At 42.5% G+C, this 26,947-nt stretch overlaps 1 protein-coding gene across 6 annotated transcripts in view; it reads right to left on the bottom strand.

Moving 5' to 3' along the window:
* Window positions 1-26,947, bottom strand: part of ITSN2 (intersectin 2) — a 90,000-nt gene that overhangs the window by 2,553 nt on the left and 60,500 nt on the right. For 3 of the 6 annotated variants that reach the window (XM_082306629.1, XM_082306630.1, XM_082306631.1), the window contains 18 exons: window positions 26,515-26,659; window positions 25,806-26,011; window positions 24,889-24,953; window positions 23,816-23,982; window positions 23,436-23,481; window positions 23,126-23,247; window positions 21,300-21,396; window positions 19,990-20,181; window positions 6,430-6,551; window positions 5,424-5,530; window positions 4,606-4,789; window positions 3,673-3,771; window positions 3,338-3,505; window positions 2,268-2,480; window positions 1,421-1,542; window positions 790-872; window positions 549-632; window positions 78-251 (listed from right to left, as the gene is read on the bottom strand). In XM_082306629.1, coding sequence (XP_082162755.1) covers window positions 78-251; window positions 549-632; window positions 790-872; window positions 1,421-1,542; window positions 2,268-2,480; window positions 3,338-3,505; window positions 3,673-3,771; window positions 4,606-4,789; window positions 5,424-5,530; window positions 6,430-6,551; window positions 19,990-20,181; window positions 21,300-21,396; window positions 23,126-23,247; window positions 23,436-23,481; window positions 23,816-23,982; window positions 24,889-24,953; window positions 25,806-26,011; window positions 26,515-26,659 — 2,396 coding nt within the window. Of the gene's footprint in view, window positions 1-77; window positions 252-548; window positions 633-789; window positions 873-1,420; window positions 1,543-2,267; window positions 2,907-3,337; window positions 3,506-3,672; window positions 3,772-4,605; window positions 4,790-5,423; window positions 5,531-6,429; window positions 6,552-11,063; window positions 14,756-19,989; window positions 20,182-21,299; window positions 21,397-23,125; window positions 23,248-23,435; window positions 23,482-23,815; window positions 23,983-24,888; window positions 24,954-25,805; window positions 26,012-26,514; window positions 26,660-26,947 lie in introns of those variants that run through there. The other 3 variants (XR_014227637.1, XM_082306632.1, XM_082306633.1) reach the window with 3 other exon arrangements.

Below are 26,947 nucleotides of genomic sequence, written 5' to 3' on the forward strand. Positions count from 1 at the left end.
TGGAACTGCTGGTGAGGAACTGTGTACCCCAAGTCACAAAAAAGTGCTCTTTTCCTAAAACAAATGTTCACGCTTACCGTCGGGTGAGAACTGATCTCTGTCAAACATGGTGATACACAGGACATCCTGATACAGATCCTTAATGAAGAACTGGCAGTTGAAGTTCCACTTGGGGTTCAAGGTGTCCTGCAGGGTCCTCGTAGTGTAGCTCTGAGAGCCCATGCTGATTTCACAATACGGGTTGCTCTTCCCTAAACACAGAACAAGCAGTGAAACACCTCTGCAGCGCAGAAACCTCCCTTCCCCTCTGGAGGCTGCTTGGACACACACGGATGCTGCTGTCTAGAAGACGTGGCTCGGGCAATCCCTACATCCTAGAGCAGCACAGAGCTGCTTCTTCACTCGGTCCTCTGAAACTAAGTGATGGCTAATTCATCCAGAAGCTGTAGCTGAATCCACAATGCTTCTCAAATCACCAAACTCCTCTCAGCAAGCCTTTCCAAACGCTGCAGGAATAAAAGTGATTTGACGCTATTTTCTTCACTTACCATTGGGCTTACAGGCCTTTAGCTCTGTCGCTTCAATCACGTGCACCATCAAGCGTCCTATTCCTGAGGTCTTCTGTGAGCGAGCTGGGAACAGAGAAGGCAGAAATAAATGGATTGGTTGCAACCGTAAAAACTGGCAATAGATCTGGATAGATCCTACACAGACACTGTGGCACCCTCCAGAAAAGGCCCTGCCACGCGTCTGGGTGGATGAGAGGGAAATACAGAAGCCGGGAGGTACCTTGATAAGCCTTTTCACGTTTCTTCTTCTCCGTTTCGATGTACTGCTCTGACGCTGCTTTGATTTTCTGGACCCAGGCAGTGCTGCAAAGAGCAATCCCTATGGTCAGGGCCATACCACAGGCAGGACACTCCTCAGTATCAGCGGCTCTGCCCCCATCTCTTTTGCCATTCCCCCCCGCCCCTCACTGGGTTTCAGAGGCATCACGAATCAAGTTAGTTCAAGGACTAAAGCGATGGAGTTTTTGGATTTAATCTTATGCCACATTTCCACATCAGACTAAATCAATGAAAGTGGAGCTGCTGTTTCTTTAAAGACTGCCAGGTCACATCAAAGACTGACGAGGACTGGAGAAGAATCCTATGGGATGCTGGACTTTGCAGCCCGAAACTATTCTACACAACCGTAACATCGCGAGGCACTAGATGAGACTCTGGATTCCACTGCAAGAGCTGCTGCACAAGCAGAACAACATGAGAGAAAAGTTGTAATTCAAATGAGAGTCAGACGAGTTTATTTTGTGACCGGGAGACTAAACCCTGTGCTTGAACTCGGAGACTCCCATGTCTGCTCACTGGAAACAGCCTATAGCCAAGAAGTTTAAGCTCACATCTGCATTTTCACTACTCACCGCTCATTAATGTTGTCAGTTTTAAGCGTGTAAACTCTGTCAATGTGTGATATGTGGAAAACTGGCTCATCGCTTGAAGGGTCTGTGGGCAATTTCACTAGGACTTCATTCAGGAAAACAGGCTGCAAGAAAAGCAAACATCACTGTGGCAGCGTCACCCTGATAATAAGTGGAAACTCTACAAGGATGTTTAAATACATTGTTTTACTGTAGGGAAAATGAAAGTCGTAGGACACAGGACGAACAATCAGATCACCGTATAGAGGATGTGAGAAAGGACTGAGAGAAAAACTACCCTGGCGATAGAGCCCATTCTGTCGTCTTAGATGAAGAGCTTTGTGAAAGGGGCAGGACTGCGCAAGCAGAGCTGCAGTGTGGAGCTTGGAAGTCCTGGAGATCTCCCAGGTGCCCTGTTGGAAAGCAGCCCTGACACTTAAACTTATCTCCCCAACTCCAAAATCTGGAGAACACGCACTGTGTGGACAGAGAAACTAAAGTTTTGCACCTTTTACTGTTTTCTAAAGAAGGACGAGTATTTGCTTGTGATGCAGGAACTTGTGCAAACTTAAGTCAAGGCTCCCGCTCAGCTGCTCAGGCACGATGCTATTGCTGCCCTTTCACCTCAGTGTGGACAGAAGCAGTTATTAAACCGAGACACGGAAGCCTGTCCTTTTCCGGGGACTAAGCCAAACGGCATTTGTGCACGTCGGCTGCCAGTACAGACCCCTACGACAGCAGGTGATCAGCCAGGGCCAGGCGGCTCATCCCAGCAGGGGGAACAGCATTCCTCATCAGCAGCCTGGTCCCACTGTATCAACAGGACCACGGGGCACCCTGATTCACTCACCATTTTGTACATTTTGAACTGGGAGTTGGATTTGGGGCTGAAGAGTTTGTCGGAGCCGGAAGAGACAAACTGTTTAACCATGTAGGTGAGCAGGAGGAAGTCATTGAAAAGGAAGCCATACAGCTCCTTACTGCTCTTGGCCTTGTACAGCTTGCCACTGTGCAGGAGTTTCCGTGGTCCCAAGCAGTTTGTGAGGGAGTTGAACACCGGTTGCTAGGAGAGACAAAACCCATTAGCAGCAGCAAGTTAATGCAGACATCAGTTCCTGCTCCTCCTCGCGGTGGAGATTGCTCAAGCTGCTCAAAATCCTCTTCTGCTTTGTTAATGAGTTCAGTTACAAATGAAGAGAAAGGAAACTGATGATCTGCCGTGGTACCAGCACTACTCCCAACTTAAAGTAGATTTAAGCCTCACCGACAACATACACACGAGTCTGACTGGATGAAGGCATTTACCTCATGGCCACTTTTCTGTTGTCCAGAAGCTGCGTTTAAGTGCCTGCAGAGTCAGCAGTCAGGTCACCTCTTACGGGTGCACGGTTCGGTGATGGAACTAGGACAGACCTTCTGGGCCCGTCAAGCCCTGGTTCCTTACGCAGCCAGGGGAGAACTGTCACAACACCTCATTTTGAAGGCTGTCCTGAAAGGTACAGGAGCCTGAACCCCCCATACGTTTGAGGATCTGGCACTGAGGGCTTCTGTGCCCCTTCTGCGTGAAGGAAAACCCTGGGAAACACACACTAAGCGAAATTCCACATAGTAATGCCTGACTTCGCCCAAAGGCAGCACGAGGAGAACTTCAGAGATAAGACTTATTTCTGTTCATTTAACCGTTTAAACGGTATCAGTTTTAAGCTGATAAACCGAGATTTCTCCACTGGCAAAATCATGCAAAACCAAGGCCTCATCACTTTATGGCTGCAAGTAGAATTTAATAAAAGCTTCTCTGCCAAGAGCTCAGCAGTGGATCACGTTCCAGTAACGGATATGGGCAAGGACCCCCACCCCACCGGGCCTTTCTGAAATTACTTGGAAAAGTCTCTCCGCCGTACAACGTATCAACGCGCCTACCTCAGCAAGACCTTCGCACTGGATGTGGGACTGTATCCATTCCAGCCTGTCCGAGTTCTCTTTCTCACGCACCCCTTCGTTCACTTGAGAGCACAGCTCCTCCGCACGCTCCAAGGCAAGCTTGAGGTTACTGTGATCGGGGTGATTTTCTGGAGTGTTCTCTAGAATCTGGTATGGATCAAAATGGGGAGAAAACAAGATCAAAACAGAGGTAAGCACAGGTACTACTCCACGCTCTCAGAGAAATCCCCATAAAGGGATAAGGCTTTTTTGCTTTTGCTATCGAGATCAAACCCAAAAGCATTCACCTACAAAACCTCACTTAGGGTACTCACACTCTTTATGAGCAGAGGGTAGCGGGTTATTCTTTGCATAGGTTTCAGGAGGAAACTGGAGAGGGGCATTCCTTTGCAGCGAGGGTCCAAGGCAAGTTTCTGTGGTGCAGCCCAGAGATTTAACAGAGACATTGCATTACTCATCAAGAAAGAATTGCCTCACCACACTGAAAACTGAAAACTGTCTGAACGGATTCATTTTTCCAGGCATTCCCAGAATTCTTATACATTTTTTGGTAAGCAAACACTACTTGTATCTAGAACAGACAGGAAAGCCAGCGCTGTCATTGTACTCAGATGCTTTGCCAGCGTAAGCCGTGGGATCATTGTTCATGCAGAATCCTTACATTCAAAACTGTTCCAGCTTCTATTTGACATTACAGGCTCCACTCAGGTTGAAAAAAAACCCAAAGCAATGAAAGAAACAAACGCCTGATGTCAACAGTTCTGGCATTTCTCCTTTCATAGCCTCAAAGCCACCTCATCACCTGCAGTACGGCAGCAATTCCTTATTTATTTCTGCAGCGTGCCTGCCTGTGATGCTCACGGCACACCTCTGGCCCCGGCCGCAACCCCACCGTTCAGACACTGAATTACAAGCGTGTTCATAACAACAGCTTTTTTATTTCAGCTCCACGGACTCTTCTCCTTTCTGACAACATGAATTTTTGGGAAGGTGCAGACACCAGCACCATAGCTTCGTTACACTGAAGTAACGAGCAATGGAATAGGAAATGGAGTAATAAATTAGCTAGAGAGAAAGACAGGTATAGAAATAAAAAGCATACACAGTGCTAACCATGGTCATCATATAAATACACATTAGGAGGTTCTTCGCTATTTTGAAGATTTTACTCTTCTGGGTTATTTTGATCTGGTTGGCGTCCTGTCGTTGAGGAAAGGAGAAGGCACAAAAGCTACTGAATAAGATACCTTTAAGTAGTCTTTGAAATCAGCATCTTCATCAGTTTTCTGCTGCAGCAGCGAAGCTCCGTTAAGCTGGCAGCTGCAGAACCGAATGTAGGCCTGCATGTGAGAGAGCTCTGCTGCTAGGATGTCCCCAATCATCTGCACCGGCATTTTTTCTCCTCCTGTTTTCTTACGCACTCGCAAGGCTCTGAAGAGGAAAGAAATCACCATCCAGCTTTGCTGCCAAGTCTGCGAGGCCGAAATCAAGATCCTTACAAGATCCATCTCTGAAAGGACGCAAGCCCGCGAGGTGAATTCCCTTACGCAGCACGGGCGCTTCCCGGCGGCACAGCATCCAGCCTGAACCCCCAGTAAGCCACCGGCACCACGCGCCGAGCTGAGCCAGCTGCCTGATGGGGTCTGCGGGACTCAGACTCTCCTTGGAGGTTCCTGGGACAATCGGCATCAATCTCCACATTCAACCAGAACCCCACTTCAATGAATTATTAGCCGCTTTGTCTCTCCAAAGTTTATTTTTAGAGAACAGAAGGCTGCTTTGCAGAAAACTGGCAAGAACGCCTCCCGTGCACATGCTTTTGTGTAGGCTCTGTTTCTAAGATATTATAGCAAATGTACATCTGTTCTTGCTGTCTATTCCCTCCCACCTCTCGTAACAACTCCTTCTTTGTGAGGCAGTCTGAATGCATTTAGCTGTTCTGAATGCATGTGTGCACAGGAAGGCATCAGGAAGGACAGAAACATTTACTGTAAATCCAGAAAACTTCCTGCGGAAGGGAACAAGAGAATAAAGACGAAACGTAAAAATGTGGGTAAGTACTCACTTCAGTAACTTTGTATTTGACATGATGAGTTCCTTCCAGTTAACAAAGATCAGCCCCATTTCTCCTTCTGTGAGACAGCCCGAATCAGCCATTGGTTTTTGGAACACCTGCAGTCAAAAAATCAGAAAGGTGAGCAAGTCTTCAGAAACAAAAGCAGCTCAGCTTCTTGTTTAGCCTAGCAGTGATTTTGCTTTTTTTGAATGCTCAGTGTCCAGTTTCTCAGGAGAAGTTGAAAGCAATTCCTTACTAGCACTTGTGACAGCTGTCACTGGTTTTCCTAAGCGTGTGACCTCATTCTGACACCGGCATCACCATTTGTGAAGCAGGGACAAGCACTGGGACCTGCAGGCTGACTGTTCAGAAGAGCATTCCCACGATTTCAGAGTCAGCTGCTACACAAATTACACCTACGCATCGCACCTATCCCCATACCCAGAGCACTCACAGCCAACCTGCCTGCAGAACTCCAGCTTCTTTCAGGGACCCTCGGCACAGCACCTCTGGACAGGAGAACGCCTGCGTAACTCAGTCTGTTTAACACCTTTAACACTTCACCACATAATTGTTTTATATACAGAGGTCAAGTCAGGCGCCCAGGACCACCTAATGCTGGCCAGTTCCTGCCCCGCCTAGCGAGCTGCTCTTGCTTCCAGAAATAAAATGGGAGACGATGGCAGACAGTAAACTTTTATGGTGCTTATACAGCTTCCGTCAGGAGCCTGCGCAGCTTTGCCAGACAACCCGGGCCAGCCCATCGTCTTTACACCGAGCCTGAACACCTAAGAACAGGATTTGGAGAACAGGAAGGTCTTCCCAACGGCTTTCACAACACGATGGTTTTGCCTGGTGGACAACCACATAACGTTCGCTAGAAAGGGAGGTGCTCACGCAACCTCATTTTCTTCCTCCAGCATTTCACGATTCCTAAGAACCCCTTTATTGCTATCATTCAGTAGGACAGAGGTGTGCTTCTTCCAAATGCATTTTCACATCCAAGACATCTCACCTCTAAGACGAGCTGAAGATCGTCCATATACCTTTCTTCCGTCTGAATGAGTTCGTGAATGTAGCCCTGCCTTTTCCTTTCCGTCGGTTGCATCGTGTCAAGGCTTTGGAGATCAGCGCACCCTACAAGAAGGAAGCCAGTAGTTTAGATCCCGCTCAGGCCATCAGATCTGATGAATTAACAAAATTGCATCAACATACACCAGCCTGCGGTTCGGACTATATACAGAGTGGTAAAGCACTGCCCACAGCAGGTTTTAAAATCCGGTGAGGCAGCGATCGACCCCCTCCCGCCTTTATGTCGTTTTTCAGTCTGTCACCTTTTTATTTCTTCGAACATCCCTTGCGCTGGTACTGCGATGCAGAATAAGAATTCCTGACTTCCTGCCACTCCATTTGTCTCGTGATTGTTCTCATCTCTTCTCCTTTTCTGCCACACCGTTTCAAAACCGTGATTTTCTCTTACCTTATGCAATGTCTTTTGTGAGGTGATGTCATCTAGAATGTGGCTGGGCCTGACTTACGACATCGCACCTTTAATCTCCGCCCCGTTTCTAAAGTACTCTGCCCTGGTTATTAATTGAAGATACAACCCACCAGTACAAATTTGTAAAGTTATAACGCCTAACGTTATAGTTGCGTAACTTCACAGTCGCACAACTTTTTTTTCTCGTTTAGAAACAAAATGAGCCTGAAATATGTTCAATTATTTTTATACATCAAGTATGAATAATCAAAACCATGCACAGGAACACACAGACATTCAATGACACAAACCCCAAGTTTTCTGTAATAACATGCTTTTTCTCTACTGTATATGTGTTAGCGTGACAACAACGTTTGAAATGTAGTAACCAAATCAAAAACTGGTAAAAACAAAGCGGTGAATATGTTTAGATGGGTAAAGGAGAGCACAGAAAGCCAAACTCTGACCCCTCTGGAAGCCATCACATGCTGGCAGAGTACTGCAGAGTAGCGGGGGCGGGAAATATAAAAAAAGAAACAATTACAGAGCGTTTGAGAACATACATCTACCACTTGATGTGATGGCATCGGATTTAATACAACGTGAAGTGTGGATTTTGCAGGATGGCAGAAAGGACATCGCAGGGACTCATTTAGATCCGGCATTTCTAGAGGAACGACACTTTTTTACAGGTGGTGTGAAAGGCAGCGTGACCTACAGCACGAAGGGCCGCGTCTCCCTGGTCACCCTAACACATCTAGGACGCTGGGATGTGACTTCATTCTATTCACTGCCCATGTATAGATCTGTTTATGGGAAGGCTGCTCTAAATAATGAAATGAAAATGAGTTAGTAATAAATTTTTTTGGGAAGAAACCCCAAAGAAACACTAAACATTTGGCCAAACGTGATATGACAGTGGCCTAATGGGAACCTCCCGGGCTCGTGTGCTGCCTGCTGCACGGGCATCAAGCTGCTCTGAAGGAGCAGCATCCTTCCGCAAGAGAGAAATGCTTGTCAAATGAAGTTTTATGATACCATTCGAAGTATTTTAACACGGAAACCCTTTGAACAACACAAAGGAGTAGAACAGTAAAGGCGATAGCTAGATTTACGATCAGGACTTTTCAATTCTGTTCTGTACCCCTAAGGAGAATCACAGATCTTAAGCTTTCTGGCAAGATTTGAAAAAATGCCACTTTTTATGAAGAGATCTGGGATTGCAGCTCTTTCAGTCATGTAGAATGCTGCTTCTGGCCTTAGTTATTCCCAAAGTTACAATCAGGCCAAAATAAGATGAGAAAAAGGAGTAAAGTTACAGATCAAAGTGATTCCTATGAAGTTTGGTATCTTAATCCATCGAGACTGGCTGTGGCCAACGCGTGCTACTTCTGGATTCTAGCGTTATTCTTCAGCCTGTACAGGACCGAGTTTAAGCCCACCTGGTTCCTAAGACATGAAATTTTAGGATAATCAAGGGCTTGCACAGTAACCAGACTTTATTTGTTCAGATTTGGAAGTCTCCGCTTTGACCACGCGGTTCTCTTTTCTGCCGCAAGGTACGCTCCTGCAACAGAAGCAGGGGCGGACCGCAGCTCCTGTTGCTGTTTGCTTGTGTCACAGCTGTTAGAGCAGCCCACACGCTCCGACTTGCGCCTGCCCCATCCTGCCTACTTGAAGTTGAAGCAAACACTGGAAGGAAGACAGGCCTTTTTTATGCACCTGAAATAGATTTGGTTTATAAGCTCATTATCGCATATAAAAATGCAGTTGAATTAACCGGCTCCTGCACTAACCTTGTATTTGGGCTGTCTGCTTTTGGGATGTACGGGTGAGTGCTATTTTATATTTAAATAAGCACTAGTGAAAACGCCCCAAATTTTGATGGGTCTGATGATACTGGCATAAAAACATACTATGCAATCCACATACTATGCAGATCTGATTTTAGAGGGTGAATTCAGGCATTTGGATCTGAAGGGAAGAAAGGCGAAGGAGACAGAGAAAAAAACCACCTACCTACTGCATTTGCCACTGTTTTTCCAAAGTGGCCATAGCAACCCCTGGGCTCGCCGGCACGGAACGGGCGGACCTGCATCTCTACCCATTCTCCTCCCGCATTCCTGTTCCCTCCTTTCCTTGCATGGATTCTGGCACTTATCTGACTCCCACCTCACACCCTGGCACCAAATGAATCCCGAGAGGGGAAAAAAGAAAACAGTGGTTTTCTGCTAGTTTAGCGGCCAGGAATGTGCGTGGAAGCAGTAAAACTGCCTTTTCTGGCAGCAGAGCGCTGTTGGTTTGGCTTCTGTCTTGTGAAGCTTCATCCCAAGCTCCCCATCCAGCTCATGAAAAGCAGTGGGAGATCGGGGGCACCTGCAGAGGGGAATCTTGGCCGCCCACGCTGGGGGTCCCCTCCCTCTGTTGCCCAATAAGAGGTTTACATTGCTTTTGGAGGGCGAGCCAGCCTGCCTCTTCCACCAAGAACAGGGTACCGCCCGGCTGTTTGGACAACCCGGGGCTCGATCCGCCAAGCTCCCTGCGGAGAAGAACATCTCACGGAGCGAGCCGTGGGTGGCCGGTACCTTTGACACTCGGGGCATGGCAGGAGAGCGATGCCCCCGCAGCTGCGGTACCTTCCGTGACAGACCCTGCTCCCCAAGGCGAGGAGGCGGCTGTCTCGCAGGGGCAGGGTAGAACAAGCTGGAGAGTTTGTAAACAGGAAACTCCCGTCTCTAAAGTTACGGTTAAAATTATACTTCCCTCTCCAAATATACCTGAACAAGAAATACTTTCTTCCCACTAACATAACTCACCCCGCATGAAAAACTACCGAGTTTCACAGTCAAAAGATGTTCTCCTCCGCAGGAGATTTGAATGCCTGAAAAACAGGGGGGGCTGGGGGAGAGAACCTTTCCAATTACTGACATGTTTTGGATTTGAGTACATTCAAAGGGAAGAATGACACTTTCTGAAGAACAGAAATCCTCCACTGAAAGAAAGATGAATGAGACCTAGCGGTATTTTGAAAAATTTCCATTTTTTTTACTTTGTTAAAAAAGGGCGAGTGAATTAAAATTCTTCACTTAAAAGCCAAATCCAGAGAAGTGAGGTAAAAACCAGATGGATAAAAGGCTGCCAAAGATGCCCAGATCTGCTTGGGCACCGAGCGCTTTGTCCCCTTCCCCAACGAACCTCCTCACTCAAGGAACAATGAAAAAACATATTAAAAACGACAGCTCTGGAAAGACATCTTAAGCCTCAGACAGGAGCCCAGGCACTTGTCCTGAAGGATCCACCTGTACCAGAGGCATCGCTGCTCTGGGTCACCAGTGAAGACTACGTAGGGGTAGAGGTGGCCTACGTGAATTGCATTTGTAAGGGAATAGCTTGGTTTGTTTAGGGCCGTGGGGGTTTTTTGGGGGTGTGTGGGTTTTTGGTTTGGTTTGGTTTTTTAATTTTGTTTTTTTGGTTTTTTTTTAGCTCAAACCAGTTGAGATGGCTGGAAAAAGCAAATAAGGGTTTGTTTGTTTGTTTGTTTGTTTGTTTTTCCCCCGCTTGTATTAGCCTGCCTCTGTTTTCCCAGGCTACCACAGAAAGACTACATCTCACCTTAAGTACCGTGGGCCGGCATTAAACCAGACCCTTCAGTACAGCCAGAGGACAGACTGATGGTATCACGGGACGTCACCCATAGCCATTTTACACTCTCCGCTGGCACACACAGGGCTAATTCACTTGCAACGTTCTCCTGCCACCGCAGCCTCTGTGCCACAGCAGCCTCTGTGCCTGCTGAAACCTGTGAAAGGAACTAATCCAAGAAATTTGCCACCGTGGAAAGGCCGGTTTCCATCAGGCTCTGGGAAACTTAATAAACTGTGATCCCATCTCCCCAAATCAGGCAATGCAGTATACTCTCTTTGCTACAACAGGAGGAATTTATAATTCAATTTTCAAGAGCTAAAAAGCAAAATCAAGTCGCTCCATCACGGAGCCAGGTAACATAATGCTCGTACCAAGCTATTCAGATGGGAAAAGATCCTCCCCAGATGGACAAAAAAAAACCACAACAGACAAACTAGATCCTTTTATGTGTCCCTTTAATAAAATACATTTGCATAGTTATCTTACAACTTTGTTTAAAACCAAAGATGAACAATTGCCTCATGCTAAGCATAGCCTGCATTTGCGTGCCTTAACAACCATCCCCAAACACTAACACTCTAGCTTGAAAAGAACAACAGAAGAGATTTTAAGGCAGCACACACCATTACGCAGCAGTTTTATTCGTTCATTACATTAAGTAGCACGACCCTGCAGCAGCTCCCAACACTGCTACAGGCCAAGGTTTGTCGGTGTTCCTACAAGCAGACTTATTTACAGGTGTTTTCAACCCGACTCAAGACAATCACACAGGGATACGATCTGACCAAGCAGCGAGATGGCACAAATATTCAATGACTGGCAGGAGACGTTTCAATTTTTAGCGTGTAACATTTCTGATGGAGCTTTACGCCTTCTGTACTCCTAAAATGTAACGTGATTAACACTGGCGTTACGACAGCGCTTTGGATGCTTTCACGGCCCTTCACCATCACCGACTACTCGCACACCCCAGCCCTGCAGCCGGGTCCTGGTGGCGGCACCAGACCTTTCCTGCGTGGATCTGATCGCTGGATCAGGAGCTCAGCTCTGTAAACTAAGCTTCTGTAAAACTACGCTTTTGCAGGTCGTTAGTCCGTTATGCAAACTAGACAGTTACAAAACAAGGAAGCGTTTCCATACCTGGTCTTGTGCCTTTACAGCATCGTTTACATTGGTACCCTCAGTTACACCATGGCCCCTATGCTCTGCCAGCCCACAGGAAACAATATTAAGCAAGGGCTACGCTGCAGGCAACATCATATTTTGCTTTCCTGGTTGGCTTCAGTTTTAACTGTTAACCTTGTGTGGCTCTGAGCAACATTTAGACTCTCAGCTCTTCACTGGGGACCATCAGTTCAACAAATAACTCTATTTTCCACCTTGTCCTTAGTTCCAAAGCCAACCTTTTTCACCCAAATAAGGGATGAACGTGTCAAGGCTAGTTTTATGCGGCTGGCTGGGATGACAGCTGAACCCAAGTCTATGGACTTTTATCAACAAGCGATTGGACTGCACACAACCAGAGAAAAAGTAACATTTTTGAAAGAAAAAGCCTGATGTAGACCCAGCTTCTATTAGCTACACTGCTTCAGTGATACAGGCCATTATTTTAAAATAATCTTGCCTTAAATACATCCTCGGCATCGTCTTTCCTATCGATGATCTGTTGTATGTATACAACTCTTCCCGCACCAGTGTGCGAAGGAGAGCAGAGCTCTCGGGTGATTGTGCTTGAGCTGCGTTAGGCAGACTTGTGCAGTAGAGAGAAATACCGAAGGCAGGGACTACGTCTCTTTCAATCAGCATTATTACGGTGTATTATTATTATCATCGTTATTACAGTTAGAGAATTTAGCGCGTACTCAGGTAACACTGAAACATGGAACTGTAACCGTGAAAGCCCCAAATGCTTCACTTCAATACTCATCAGGTCAAACCGAGGGGAAGCTGTTTCAGTAATTCTCAGTGCTCATATCTATGTACCCAACTGTGTATCTCACACTACTTGTGTGAAACTTCACCTAATACTACCCTAACCTCCACTCGTGTCGGTTAAAACATGGGTAGAATGCCAGCTGGTTTTGGAAAATGCCATGTAGCTGTTTCCCAGAACACCCCAGACAGGACGTGAAGTTGGTTTTCATTTTTTGCAAAGACAATTAGGAGCAATTTGGCATTCAAGGAAAACTGTCACTGGACATCGGGAAGTCAGTCTGGCTCAAATCCCGCAGGTTAACAGTGCTTTTCAGGAATGGGATAATTTCTAAGATCACCTAATTATTAGGCTACAGTAAGTGACTGCTTGATGCCACGGGTGTAGCACCACACACTTCAGCCTGTATTAAACAAAGTCAGAAATTCAGAGAAGGCAATTCAGGGTGATCAGTGTATTTTAGTAGAACCACTTAAAATGTAGTTTCATAAGGAAATCAAGTCAGCTAGAACACTTGAGGAATTATCTAGCACATTATTTGCCTACAATAACACGATTTCATTCCATAACAAAATATTGGTTTAGACAAAGTACATCCAGAATAAAAATCCACTTGGAGTTTTATGTAGGCACATTTGCTGTAGTCCATATTGCACAGAAGATCTCTCTCTGAACTAAAGGGCACATATACATTATTTGATCAAGTATATTAAATACATAACATCTCACTCCTTCTATAGAAGTTTTGGAGAAAGGCTTTTAAATCTCTGCAACTGGACTAACCTTTTCCTGATAGTACCTTCACAACATTCATATATATATGTGTGTGTGTGTGTGTGTGTGTGTGTGTATGTATGTAGTAAACAAACAGTGTTTTGTAAACATTTCTGATTGCATAAGTGACCTCTGCTGTTTTGTAACCAAGTTCAGGAAACCAACTAAATTACGTACTGTGTCTACGAGATCTCTCCTGTTGTTACAGGAGCACAGAACTATTTAATCAGACAAGCAGTCTGCTACAAAGTTAATCCTTTTATTTAAAGGGTATCAGGGTTATAGTCCTGAAGTCCTGGTCCCTCCCTCCCCCCAGACTAATAAAACGTGGGCCCCTTTACTGCACCCCACTGCTGACAGGCCGTCACTGTCCCTTCAAGGACCACTTTTGAGCTGAGGAGGATACCTCCGTTTTTAAACCCAAAAGCTCTGCCTTCAGCTCCCGGTGTCTGTCAGGGTTTCTTTTCTGGCAACCTCTCTTTATCGAGGTTACCTATGTATCAGGCTGCTGATTTATGTAACAGAAAGAAGAGCAGCAGCTTTCAGATAGTACTTACTTTAAGTCACTGCAGACCGCGGCCAGATGAAAACACTATTCAGTACCGTTAACTCTTTAATGAAGACAAGGGGCAGGGCAAGGGTCTAGCAGCACAGAGGCTGTCTAAGTACCTACGGCAGTAGCTAGAGTACACGTTTGCTGTTTGCCCAAACTGAAAGCAAATATGAATTATCAGAATAAGGTATTTAAAGGAAGGAGGTTGTTTAGGGATAGAACATATCGAGCCAAAACAACCTGAATTCCTGCTGTAGTACTACTGTAAAGGAAGACAAAAATTAAAATAGGCTCCACTCTATGCTTAATAGTTCTTTCCCCAGTTTAAAAGGGCATTAAAAGGCTGAATGGACTGCACCAGATCTAAATCTTAGATCTTGTAGCATGTTTGTAATCACAGTGACTATCAGCAGCAGAGACAGGTAGGGTTTGTTTTCTGGATGAGCCTTGTAGGCTGCCAATTTTAAAAGCTCAATATGTGAGAGATTAAATCAAGTCCATTAGAACAGTAATCAGCGAACATTTTAATTCTGCAACGTATGTACATTACAACATTAAAAGAACACAACTGCCCATCCAAAGCAGCTCAGATAAACTGTGCAAATAGTGGGTCTTTGTGTGTCTGCAATCCCACCATGCAAACGATAACTTGATGTGCATGCTAATGATCTACGATTATCAATACCAAAGAAAAATACTAAAGGAAACAAGAATGAACAGCAGTGAAAGCCACACAAAGACCCACTATCCTTTCTGCTTTTACAAATCAACTGTAACTGTCGATTATAAGAAAACCCACAAAAACCTAATTTCTTGACTGGATCTAACGTTCAAACGAAGCAAAAGGATTGTGTCAGAGATATGTGAGCAGGGCTGGCCACCCTGCCTCCACGCTACAGTCAAACTTGGATAGTGGGTCTCTGAGGTGCTTTCACACTGGAAGACAACATTGGGTCCTAAAAAAAACAAAAAAAAATGAAGGATAAAATGAACATAAGTTTGAAGAGCGAAACACATGAGTTCTATGGACAAAGACAGAACAACACCAAAAAGGTCAGAAAGGAATGACTAACATTCAGCTTTCTGAAAACAGACATCATGAGCTTCTACTCTTGCAATTTCATATTTATAAACACACACAGTTTTAAGTACTTGCGACCAGCCATCACTGACTCTGAAAAACACTTGTAGCTCATTCACTTGAAGAAGAAAGTTTCTTCCCAAGGAAGATTTCTGTTATGTAGACTCAACAACACAAGGTCAAGCCCTAAAGGTTTTTTTAAAGGCAATGGCAAAATTCCCTGAGATTTCAACAAAGCCAGGATTTCTCCTGAGAAACTTGTAACGAGACATTAGAAAATCAGATAAAAACTACACTTGTAAAGAAAAGCCTCACTGGGATGTATTCATATTGGCACATAAAAATTAACCTGTTCAACTCTGTTCAAAGCCTGAAAAGAAATGAAACCCTGTCTCTAGTAATATGTGTCCATGAAGTAGGAGGTACCACATCACTCAACAGAGCCATCAGAAACCAAGGTCTACAGGGTCGAGAAGAGGCGCTGCAAAGTCAGGTTAAAGGCAGATGTAGGACGTGGGCTGCAGCTGCGCACACCCTGTGGGCAACCCGGAGACTATTCCAGACCCCAGGATTTCAACCTGGAAGCTTATCAAGCCTGACTGACATTCACCGAATAGTTTTAGAAATACAAAAGGACTATGTCACTGTGAGCTAAGGGATTGACTTCGCATTTGATCCTTGGTAAGAGGGGTAAAATTCTGGAGCTGTTGAGTAAAATCTTAGAATAAATTATTAATCTTCATGTATTAAAAAAAAAAATGAATGTGGACCTACAACATGCAACACCTCAAAGCCACTGATACCATGAACTCTTACTCCATAATCATAGAGAGGAGTTACCTGGCAATAACTAGAGAACTTCAAAATGTGTTGTCCGTAAATAGACACAGAAATGCACCTGCCACGAGCATGTCAGTTCAGAAGTTGTTTTTTCACTACAAACACCCTTGAAAATCGGTCAGCTTCACTCATTAGACAGTGGTGGATAGGAATTACTAATGATCTTTTGTGCATGGAGATAAACTTCTGGAAATACAGGTCCTTGTTGAAAGGACAGGACTTGCCTCACGTCTCTAACATGACACATCTACAAGTAAGGTTTGGGGAGGAAAAAAATGAGGTCGACCTAGTGGTATTACTATAAACATCAAGTTTGTACCTAAGGAAATTCATATCGTCATCATACACATATCAAGAGCAGCCTACGGAGAGACGATCTGTTCCCAGTCTAACCAACTTCTGCCATTGCACTGGCAGAAGGCAGAGCGGGCAGGTTTCAATGAGGGAAGGAGGTGCTTATCAGGCTATGGGGACTGCCTGGAGCTCACACCTGAGCACCTGAAGGAGTAACTTGGATGCCTGAGGAACTGCAGCAATGCTGGGCTAAGAAAAGAGAGTGAACAGAAACAATAACTATACGTACATTAGAGTAGAAAGAACTGGTACAACACTTAGCTCTATGAAAGACCAGTCTCACAAAGAGAGATGAGATGCCTCAGGTAAGATGAACTAGAAGCCTCTGCACACTGAGCATAGGTACGTCCACCTGGCTGAGCTGCCCAGCTCTCAGCAAGAACGTCTCTGAGAGATGAACTGATCTCTAACACTGAATGACATCCAGCAACCAAGTATGCAGATGTAGCTGGAGCATCTGTCTTGCCTCCATCTGAGGTCCTGAGGGGAGAAAATCTCAACCAAAGAAAACATAAGGACAAGGCTCAAACTGGTCCCATGGGTAAGAAGACAAAATGAAAAAAAGCTGTCTCGCTGAAAAAGCCAACAAATAAGGAGAGAACAAGTTTCTAACAGCAACTGTTTTAGGCAGACAGGGACTGGCCGAAATAACAAAATTATTCCCAGACCAGGCCATTGGGAAGAATTGTAGAGTGGTAATGCACCGTGCCCACCCCGCCTTACACCCCCCTGGGGAGAACGGGAAGAAAACCTGGTAGACCTGTCCTAGACAGGTACTGGCAATACACAAAAGATCTGACCCTGAATGGTTGAGCAAGCACTCAACAAAGAACAGAAGATCGTGAGATTACGCATATTCCTTTACTATTTATATTTTGAAACCTCCTGCGTATTTTATTTATTCTTTATGATGACTTTTGTGCAACCATTAGAATAAGGGCTATTAAAATGTCATTAAAACATGAGTAAGTCTAAAGATCACCAAGAGAGCATGACTCTCAAGTATTTTGTGTTCTGCAGTCACCAGGACTCAGCTGTATTTAAGAGACCCCTTGACAGACCTATGACACCCTGCATCGATTTTTTTTTTTTCCTTGCAGAGACCCTATGCCAGGATGTGCAGCTGCACCAACAAGAACAGAGATCTTGTCAGCACAGCTTATTCTGTTCGGAGAGCTATTTCAGCAACCTAAGAGAAGAAACATCTCGCTGACCTAAGTTCCTTCTTTGCTAGGGAAGTTTGCCATTACACCTGTAACTAGTAAGTCCCAGGAAAGACTCTGGGTACAAAGGTGGTCCATATAGCAGAGTTTAAATCTGAGGGAAAAGCAGAATTTTCCTAAGCTGCAAACCTATTTGAGTAAAGCAAATCTGCCTGCTCGCTTTCAAATACCATTACATTTGACCGTCTAGAAGAGACGGTGGGAAAAACTGCTATTCTTCAACAGAAACATTACAATACTCAGATTAACAATTCTTTAAAATATAAAAATGCATTTTTAAAATGATATTCTGTCATATCTCCAAGCTGGTCCCTAGAGGGCCACATCAACATTTCTGTGGGACAATTCCTTAGTGATTTCTGAAGAATACTAGTGATAGTTTCTGCACTACGTTTAAATAAGAGCAAACAACATTTTAAGGAAATCCAAGCAAGTTTGAAAGTTCAATCAGTACGTATTTAAATATTTCTCCGGTTACAGAAGAACGGTATAGCACTAGCTTACTGCTAAGACAACTTATAGCTCCGACTTGACCCCATATGAAAGCAGCCCAGACGAAATCTGTGTGATGGTATTTGCACAGTGCTGCGCTTGAGCTAACAAGCCATGCTGGTTTTGAGCAGGCTCTGGACTTTAAGCAGGATTTTTCCTGAAGTTTCCAAATGCGTATGTTTTAATATCACAAAAAAGTGGCAAATCCTAGCACAAAACAGATATACAAACTAGCTTATTTGAAATACTCAGAGAATTTAAAAAGAAAAAAAATCAACGTATTCTTCATTCACCAACAGGCGGATTTTGTTAATTAAGCACCTGCAGATCTGCTTCACAGCAAACAGACTAGTTCTTAGACAAAAGTTTAACAATGATGTACAGATGACCTGGTGCACATCTGCTCGTGTGCACATCTGCTCATCTGACTGCCACTGCCTGACCTTTCTCAATGTACTTTCAAAGGAAAATTCTGTGCGCACAGCCACAGTTTGATGTGGATGGAAATATTTTTACTTCCCAACGTTGAAATCTGAGAAGAACACAGCCTAATGACGTATCAGCAAACAACGAGAAAAACTTCATCATCACATCAAATGCTTTCAATTACAACTTGATCTTAGCACTGCTTCTTGTTGAAAATTAGTGGTATATGTAACCATCTTGCACTTACCACACTCAGCTACGTAACTCTAAATGGAAACACACCTGCTGTGATAAGCTAATATCTCTATCATGTTTGAAAATTCCGAAAGTTTTAATACACAGCCAGAATCTTAATTTTATAGCCCATCTGTACTACTTCTTCAAAATTGAGATTTTTGTCTCTATTTAAACAAACAAAAAAAACCTTTCAAAGGATCATTTTAATGACTGAGATATGCCTAATCGGAAAAACGTTAAGTTCAGTCTAAATGCGGAAGTTTTTGACATCACAGCCACACCAGGAAGAGTTATTAAAACAAAACAAATATTTTAAAAATCAGTGTGTTACCAAAAATGTAAGCACAGATGTAATTTAGCTAAAAAGAAAACCTCGAGAATGGTGCATACTGTATTTTGCCCAGGTACCGTAACAAGCTACCCAGGGAAAATATTTTAACTTTCCAATCCAAGCTGTACCTTCATTACTGAATTTGTGACTTCTACAAGAACACAACTATGTTGATCAAATCTTAAGTGCAAACTGGTCCTACACACTAGCTAGAGGCTATTAAGAGTCTACCTCAACCAGACTTCTGGATCCATGTTTTTATACTGAGAAAACTACAAATGATGCCTAGGGAAAAAAGAGTAAGAGAAGGGGCAAGGCTTGTTATATCAGAGCAGCAACTTTTACATTAAGATATGTTCCCAAACCCACTGATGTCATGGGTTGATATAAAAATTGGTTTCATCACAGTGCCCCAAGATGAAAAGCTGAGGGAATAAAAATAGTGGTAATTTTCTCAGGAGAGAGGGGCCAAAAAAACAGTGTACGTGTGCGGGGGAGGGACACGAGAAGCCTTTACTGTGTTTGCGTGCAAAAAAGATAGAGAAAACTTTCACCAAAGACAGAGAAAACTTTCACCATCAGACAGGTGTATATTCTAGCACTCAGTTCTCAACCTGCTGCTGATCATTTTCAGCTTAATGTGTGTTTTGATATATATCATGTCTCAGACCTGGATGACAGCTGGATTGCTGGGAGCCAGGACACGTGTACTTACGGTAGGACAGATCACTTGCTAATGCTAGCAACTTCCTCCTATCCTTTCTATGGTTATTTTTACTTAACTGATCAATAGTTTAAATATAAGTTAAAGATGACTACAGCAGACATTTTTTCATGTTTTATAAAACTCAAGCAAGTTCTATGATCGAGCACAGTATGCCTGCACTGATTCCCAGTCATGTCAGTTATCAAACAGCAGCATCTTTAATGGCAGGGGAACACCTACCAAATCTACTATTTTTAGGTCACCTTAGCACCCTTACTGTCACACGCTGGCTGGTTGGTAACGTGCCTGTTGTTTGTTGGTTAAATAGACAAGTGTTTAAAATACTTAGTACTATAGTAAAGTATGTGAAGAAAGAGTATTTAAAGTACCAATAAATTTAGCTGATGCCTGGAACTCCCAATTCCAAACACAAAGCAGAAGAATAGCAATGCACCTTTGAAATAATGTAACACAATTAATAAAAAATAAAAGTTGCTTACACTGCTGACTTGGATCAGAATCTGTGGTCATCTTCACATAGTTTGAGGGGAAGAGACCTGTCACACCACTGATTTCTCCTTGCCACCAGTCAGCATCATCTTTGCTCAGAACATTAATGAGCTGCCCTTTGGAGAAACTGAGCTCATCTTCATTGTTTGCCGTGTAATCGTACATCGCTATCACTTGACACACTACCAAGAAAAAACAAAAATAGCAGAGTAGTGTTACACAAGTATTAAGACTGTTTTTTCAGTGTTTGACATAACCACAGGAAAGAAACAACAATTTCACACACACTGTTACATAAGAAAAATGCCACATGATCTTATCTTGATGCGGAACTGGCCTCCCTTCTCTTTTACTTTTTTTTTAATTGGGCCACGCAGTAATCTTTATTTCCACTCCATGTATCTACGCACTTACATAGCCAATGGATTCGGTTAGTATAGCATCTATTGACCTCCTAAACATTTTAAAATACAATCAAGTATGCTTCTATCTCTTTTACTGGCTTGGAAAAGAAGGTGAGTTTTATTATCTTATAGATGATACTTGTGAGAAAAACATGGCAAAGGCAGAGGAAATGTGCATTAGCTAATTGTGAGCTGCGACTTTAGTCAAAGGGAAGTTTTGTCCAGTAATGCCCAGGAAGCTGTTGTATATGCAAATCACAGCTGTGGAGAACAGCACAATTTAAGCATGCTGAACCAAAAAAAGCTCATTTTTTGTGAAATAATCTCATTTGTACCCGGCCATTCAAATGGAAAAGCGTAGTAGAAATCTGCTGCTTCATCTCCCTCCTTAGAAGGAGGGGTGGATGTAATTCCAAGGTGTCTGTCAATGATTGCTAGTTTTCTGTAAGATTCTTGCTAGCTTGGAAACACGGAATTTCCAAGTGAGAAGAGTGTGGCTCTTCACTGCATTCAGCAAAATTAAAAAGCTCTTGCCATAGAAGATGGACTGCTGATCCTCACAGATTTCTGGATATAAATGTCTTTGCATGACTGAGACTTTCTGTTGCAAGGTATGCAGAGGATAGTACATGCTAGGGAGGGACCCTGTGAAGAACTCTTTTGGTTAAGAAGTTGTGAGATTTTACCTTTCGTGGACAGGGATAAGAGCTGAACAGACATGTCTTGTCAAAAGACCCAGATTCTGACTAGGACTTTACCTTCCACCACGACACCACAATCAGATATGGCCATCAAAGATAATATTACGCTAGTTAAGTAATTCAGACTAGTATCTGAACAATTGAAGAAGTTACATAAAACACTCTAAATGAAATTTAAAGTCATTTTTTTTTCACCTGAAGGAGCAGCAGATGTGGTTCTTTCACTGCTCGGACCCAGTAATTTCACATGGCTGGCAGGGAACCATCCTTTCTGTCTCTTTTTCCCTCTGGCCTGTAAATGGTTAAAATGGTTATTACACGATTAAGAAACGAAATAGTCTATAGACTGGAAAAAAAATGCAACAAATATCTCACACAGTTTTTCCAACAAAAGACAAAAAGTCAGGCTTCCAAACACCAACTAAATACTAAACAGATCTCAACAGGAAAAAATCTGGCTAAAGGATAAAATAACCCAATTCAAATAAAGCTCCACTCTAATATGCTCTGGCAAATGTCATCATCCAAAATTTTCAAGTGCAGCTGATGATTTCAGTGCACAATTTAATTGTAGGGCTGAAAATCTGCTCTATGAACGTTCTACTTATGCATCATATAAGGAGTCTCTCATGAGATACCCAGAACAGAGGTAACAATTACCATAAGCTACTTTCGAAAATCCTGGCCTAAGTATTTGATGTCACTCCCTACCTAGTACAGCACGTGAGAGTTTGAAAAGAATTTCCTCATTTCTCAGTCTTTGCTTTTTTAGTCCCACAGGCAAAGAGGATCTCGCACACACTGAAGAAACAAATACACTTGAGTGCACAAAAAAGTCAGGATGTAAAAGGGAGCATAGATTTTAGAAAGCAGTACCTGCAGAGTGAGCTCTATTACAACAAAAAAAAAGAAATTCAAACTAGCAAGAATTGATAATTACGTATCTTAGTTCCCCTTTCCCCACTTTTTTTTTTTTTTTTGGATTCTTTGAAGCTTCTTCCTGAAGCAGCACTGGGCCTACTTTTCTTAAAATACAAACTATTCATTGTTTTCTGTATGTATTTATTTTTTTGCACATCCTATGAATACATTTTCCACTGCTGTTAATTCACAGAAACTCAGTGCAGCAATTGCTCAACTGTGATTTCTCCTCCTGTATCTGTAAAGCAGGCTGGGCTTAAAACAGATGCTGAACAGTTAGATCAGCCCTGTTCTAACTGCTGGAGAGGGAAGATAGGTGTTAACAAGGGTATTCACTCAGAACAGAGCGTGTGCGGCTGTAGAACACCTTGGGAAAGGCCAATTAAGTGATATAAAGAGGACAGAACTTTCTATTGTGCTGTTCAATCCCAATATTGGAAAAGGCATTCTGTATTGGAAGTAATGTTTAAGTTCAGGCTAACGCTGCAGATCCAGCTAAAGAGAAGGGTAACAAAGCGACATTATAAGAACATGATTTAACTTTTTGCATTGGTTGCAAAGATGAAGGCTATTATGGACACGATCCATGGGGCTCCAGAAGTCAAAGTATCAACTATGATTTAAGGAGAACGTCATGTAACAGTACCCTCAGCCCTTGGGACTAGAAATTCATCACCAGGTGGGGAAAGGAGAAAAGTGGGAAGAGCAGCCTTCACAATAAACTAGCTTCCAACCCCAAGAATTCCTGTTTTTTCATTAGAATAATTTTATGATTTAATGTTTTACCAATGAAGTCCTAACCAATTTATTAACTGCCAACATCCCTCTTCCCCCTCCCATGCACATGTTCACTGACAGTTTTACTATCTTCTGTGACCAAAAAAAAAAAACAACCCCAAACCGAACCAAACCAAACAAAAACTCCCAGCAACCCAAGATTTTATTACAAACTTGGTTTTCCCCAAATATGGTTTATACAAGATGAAAATAACTTTCTAGCCAGCTTTTAGAACCCTATACTTAGTTGTTTTCTCGAATTAAATCCAAGATCACCTCCTTGCCATTCATGAAGTCACAATTATTTCTCCTTCGATAATTACCTGCAACTCTCCTTGCCACCATCCACTAGCATTTTTCTTCAGAATAAGTATTAGCTGTCCTGGAGCAAGACTAAGCTGTTCAGTTCCTGACGCAGCATAGGCAGTAGTAACCTGAGCAATTTCTGAAAATATAATATATTAATGGCATTTGTTATTTTTTCATTACAATAAGAGCTAGATCCACAGAAATATCCTGGTACGTATCTTGCAGCTAAGCACATTAGCCACCATTAAAACACTGCTATGAACCTAAATGCTCACAGTCACTTAAGAAACAGTCCTAAATATTAAAAAGTTATCACACACTTACCAGGTTTCTTATTTATTGTTCCAGTTTTGCCAGCATTACTAGAAGCCTACAAAGACACAACAATCATCTTTTAATGTGCAATAAAAATGGCAGAGTTTACACCAACTTTAAGCATGAGGACAGAAAAGCATGTGGAGATTTTAATTTTGAGCCTGTATTTAACAAAATACCATGCAGTATGGAGAGAGACAGTGTGACACTGTGGCTAGAGCACTGATTTAGCACTCAAGCTACCTAGGCTTTTCTTTTCTTCTTTTCTTTTCTTCTGTCAAGCACATTAACCTCTGCTTAAAATCATGCTAAGAGCTAGATATCAATACCAGTAATACAATAGAATTGAGACAAAGCATCGTGCGTTAATTCTCAGAATACAAACTCACTTCTTGATCCTTTGGTCTGACGTAATTGGAGGGGAAGATTCCAGTTCTGCTATCAATGCTCCCGGTCCACCATTCCCCTTCCTTCTGGGTCACTAGGATTTCCTCACCTTCCATGAAAGTCAAGTCACCAGGCTCGGAGCTTGAGTATGAATAAAGCGCAACATACTCTGTGCAAACAGAGTAAAGAAGGAGACAATAGCTTCAGACAGGAGGATAAAAGTACATCAGATGCAAGTAAAGCTGTCTTTGGTATCAGCGTTCATCAGTGTGTTCATAACACGGATCATGTCTTCACAAGTTTGTGAATCAACCTACCTACTTGCTGGATTATAATCACATCTCGCCTCACGCTTACAACTCTGAATTACAGGTACGCAACTTTGTACAGATAGATGGATTTGGCACAGAGAGAGTTACTACCCTATGATCATCCTGTGGATCGGCAGAGGCCTGCAGACCACAGCTTGAAAAGTCATCTCTTGCATGAAGTATTCCACCCTACCTCTGTGTTTCACAGTAAGCATGTACATTCCACACCTAAACCTGATTAAAACCATTCTTATCTGACTAACACAGCAAAAATGAAAAAAATCAAGCAGAATTAAAATACAATTGGGGAAGCATGGAGATACACTAGATTAAAAGGCTTAGAAAGTGCGTCCCACAAGTTTTTCTCCAGTAATATTTGTTTTCTATACTCCCTACTGATTAAAAGAGAATGATCCACACTCAGAAGACTAAAAATCCCTTCTCGTGTCTCTACAGTACAGCATAAGACAGTAGAGAACAGCAGGAAGAGAACTCGTCCTATGGGTATGAGACATATTTAAAGTTTTCAGAAATAAATTAATGCTCGAGCAAAAGTCTCAAAACCAAAACCCAGGCCTATGCTCAACTTGAATTAGTTATAAGCTTTACTTAAGTTCCTGTTTTAGAACTCTCATAACATTTGCACTGTATCTTTTGGACAAGCATTAAAAGGCGTGCTCAGAAACTCTTCACGTTTTTAAGCTTATTCACATGACATTAAGCAGAAACAGAGTGCATAAGTAGCATATTTCACGCTGTCTTACCCTCTCCTGCTGCATAAGACTGTGTATTGGGCTTTCTGTTTACAGCTGCGTAAATAGCTTCTGGTCTGCAGAAAGAAAAAATTTTGAATAACTAAAAAGGCTGATGAAGAACAAATCTCTTTATTAGGACGAGACTAAGCTCACTTTGGTTATCTCAAAGTTGGTATTGCCTCCGAATTAATTGCAAAGACCGCCCTGACTGTCAAACAGTGACAGGGATTACTGATACTTAAGATATGAACGGCAACCAAGAGCACACCACTTCAAAAACAAACAAAAAAAAAAGGTAATGTGATGAAAGACGAGAAGATATATTTACAAACTATGCTATCCAAAAGAAGTACAAATTAAAGATTTTGTCTAAATTCTCTCATTCTAAAGAATTTCTAAGAACTTTTATCATAATTCATGAAAAGAACAATTCACACACAACGGTACAGCCCATCCCAGCAGAAACCAGACTTTGAATTATTACCTGAACAGTTACTTTGCAGCATTAGAATAGACATAATGATCTTTTCAAGTAAAGAAAAATACACTATTTCTGTAAGACGCGCCTTACGAGCTTATGATTCTTTGTGTGTCAATTAGAAATTGGCACCTTCAGAAGCAGAAAGCAACCATGCTGCAAGAGAGCTGACTCGGTAATGAACCGAAACAAAGTCTGGCACTTGATGAATAATCTAACACCACTGATTTTTCACAGCACTCAGCCTCGGAAGATTGTCTGTTTACACAGTAGTGCGCCCAACATTACTTGGCTTGCTAGAATGGAATAATAAAAGCCTAAAATGGCACGGTGTAAATTGTAAACAGTATTTATATTCAGCACTTTAAAGCACTGCAAGAATTTTGCACTGTAAAACCACCTTTTTTTGTAGACTGTTGAATAAAACAAAACCAAAAGTCATACTTACTCCTCTTTCTTGATTTCACTCCCAGGTAACAGCTTGACGTAAGATTTTGGAAACCAACCCCTTCCTCCATGTACCTCTCCAAACCACCAGTTTTCCTGCTGCTCCAGGACAGTAATTATATCATTTTTTGAAAAATTCAAGTGGTTATCTTTTTTTGCAGTCCAAGAGCAAAGTGCTTGTGCTTTTAAGTTCTCAACAGGTCGCCCCTGTTCAGACAGAAGTGGAGACGGTGATCGACCACACTACCCCAAATTGGTACAAGTGTTAAAAAAAACAACTAACCAAACAGCAATGTATCTTTTAATTGCAGTCTAAGCAATTTCATTCCCAAGTGTTGGCTGAATAATCTGTTGTCTGGTCAACAACATTTTACATTGCTGTATACAACCTGTTCACTCAGGAACAATTTTTTTGCTAGAAATATCTTGTGTCCAATTACAGGTGAAAATTATTATAGAATTATGAAACATACTGCATGAGTCTTCTTGCTCACTGGTCCATGAAAACGCATGGAATTATGTCAATGCACACTAGTGGATAATTTAGACTAGTTTCTTTATCCCCTAGAGTGTTCAGTGCACCCAGTATAAGAAAAGCTGTGGTTTCGTTTGTTTTGGGGTTTTTTTGTTTGTTTGGGGTTTTTGTTTGTTTATTTGTTTTAAAATCAGCTTCATTAACATCAATCTAAAATACAGCAAGTTCTCCATACCTGTCCATGAATGGGTGAAACAGATCCAGGAGACACAGTGCGAGTAAAAGCTGATTTCTGTTGCCATGCTGTATTGACATTCAGGCTAGAAAAAGGTACGTTTTGGTAATCAGATTCTTCTGCAGATTTACTTGGTGAAAGTGGTCTGCAAATTGAACACAGGCATATTTAACACAGCATGATTTTTATTTCAAAAGTATCATCTCAAGCAGAATAATTTATTTTTTTTTTAACATATAAAACAGATATTCTACACAACGCAAAGCAGACTATCAAATACTTAAAATTTCCAAGCTAAGACTTTCAGGTAGGTTCTTCAATAAGTTTTCTGCATTTATATTTTAAAAACAAACACTGAATGAAACTATACAGCACATTATGTGTTAACTAAATTTAGAAGCATCAATTTTAACACAAACATAACAAAAACTCA

Source organism: Platalea leucorodia, assembly GCF_965183815.1.
Source record: "Platalea leucorodia genome assembly, chromosome: 3".
Taxonomy (NCBI): domain Eukaryota; kingdom Metazoa; phylum Chordata; class Aves; order Pelecaniformes; family Threskiornithidae; genus Platalea; species Platalea leucorodia.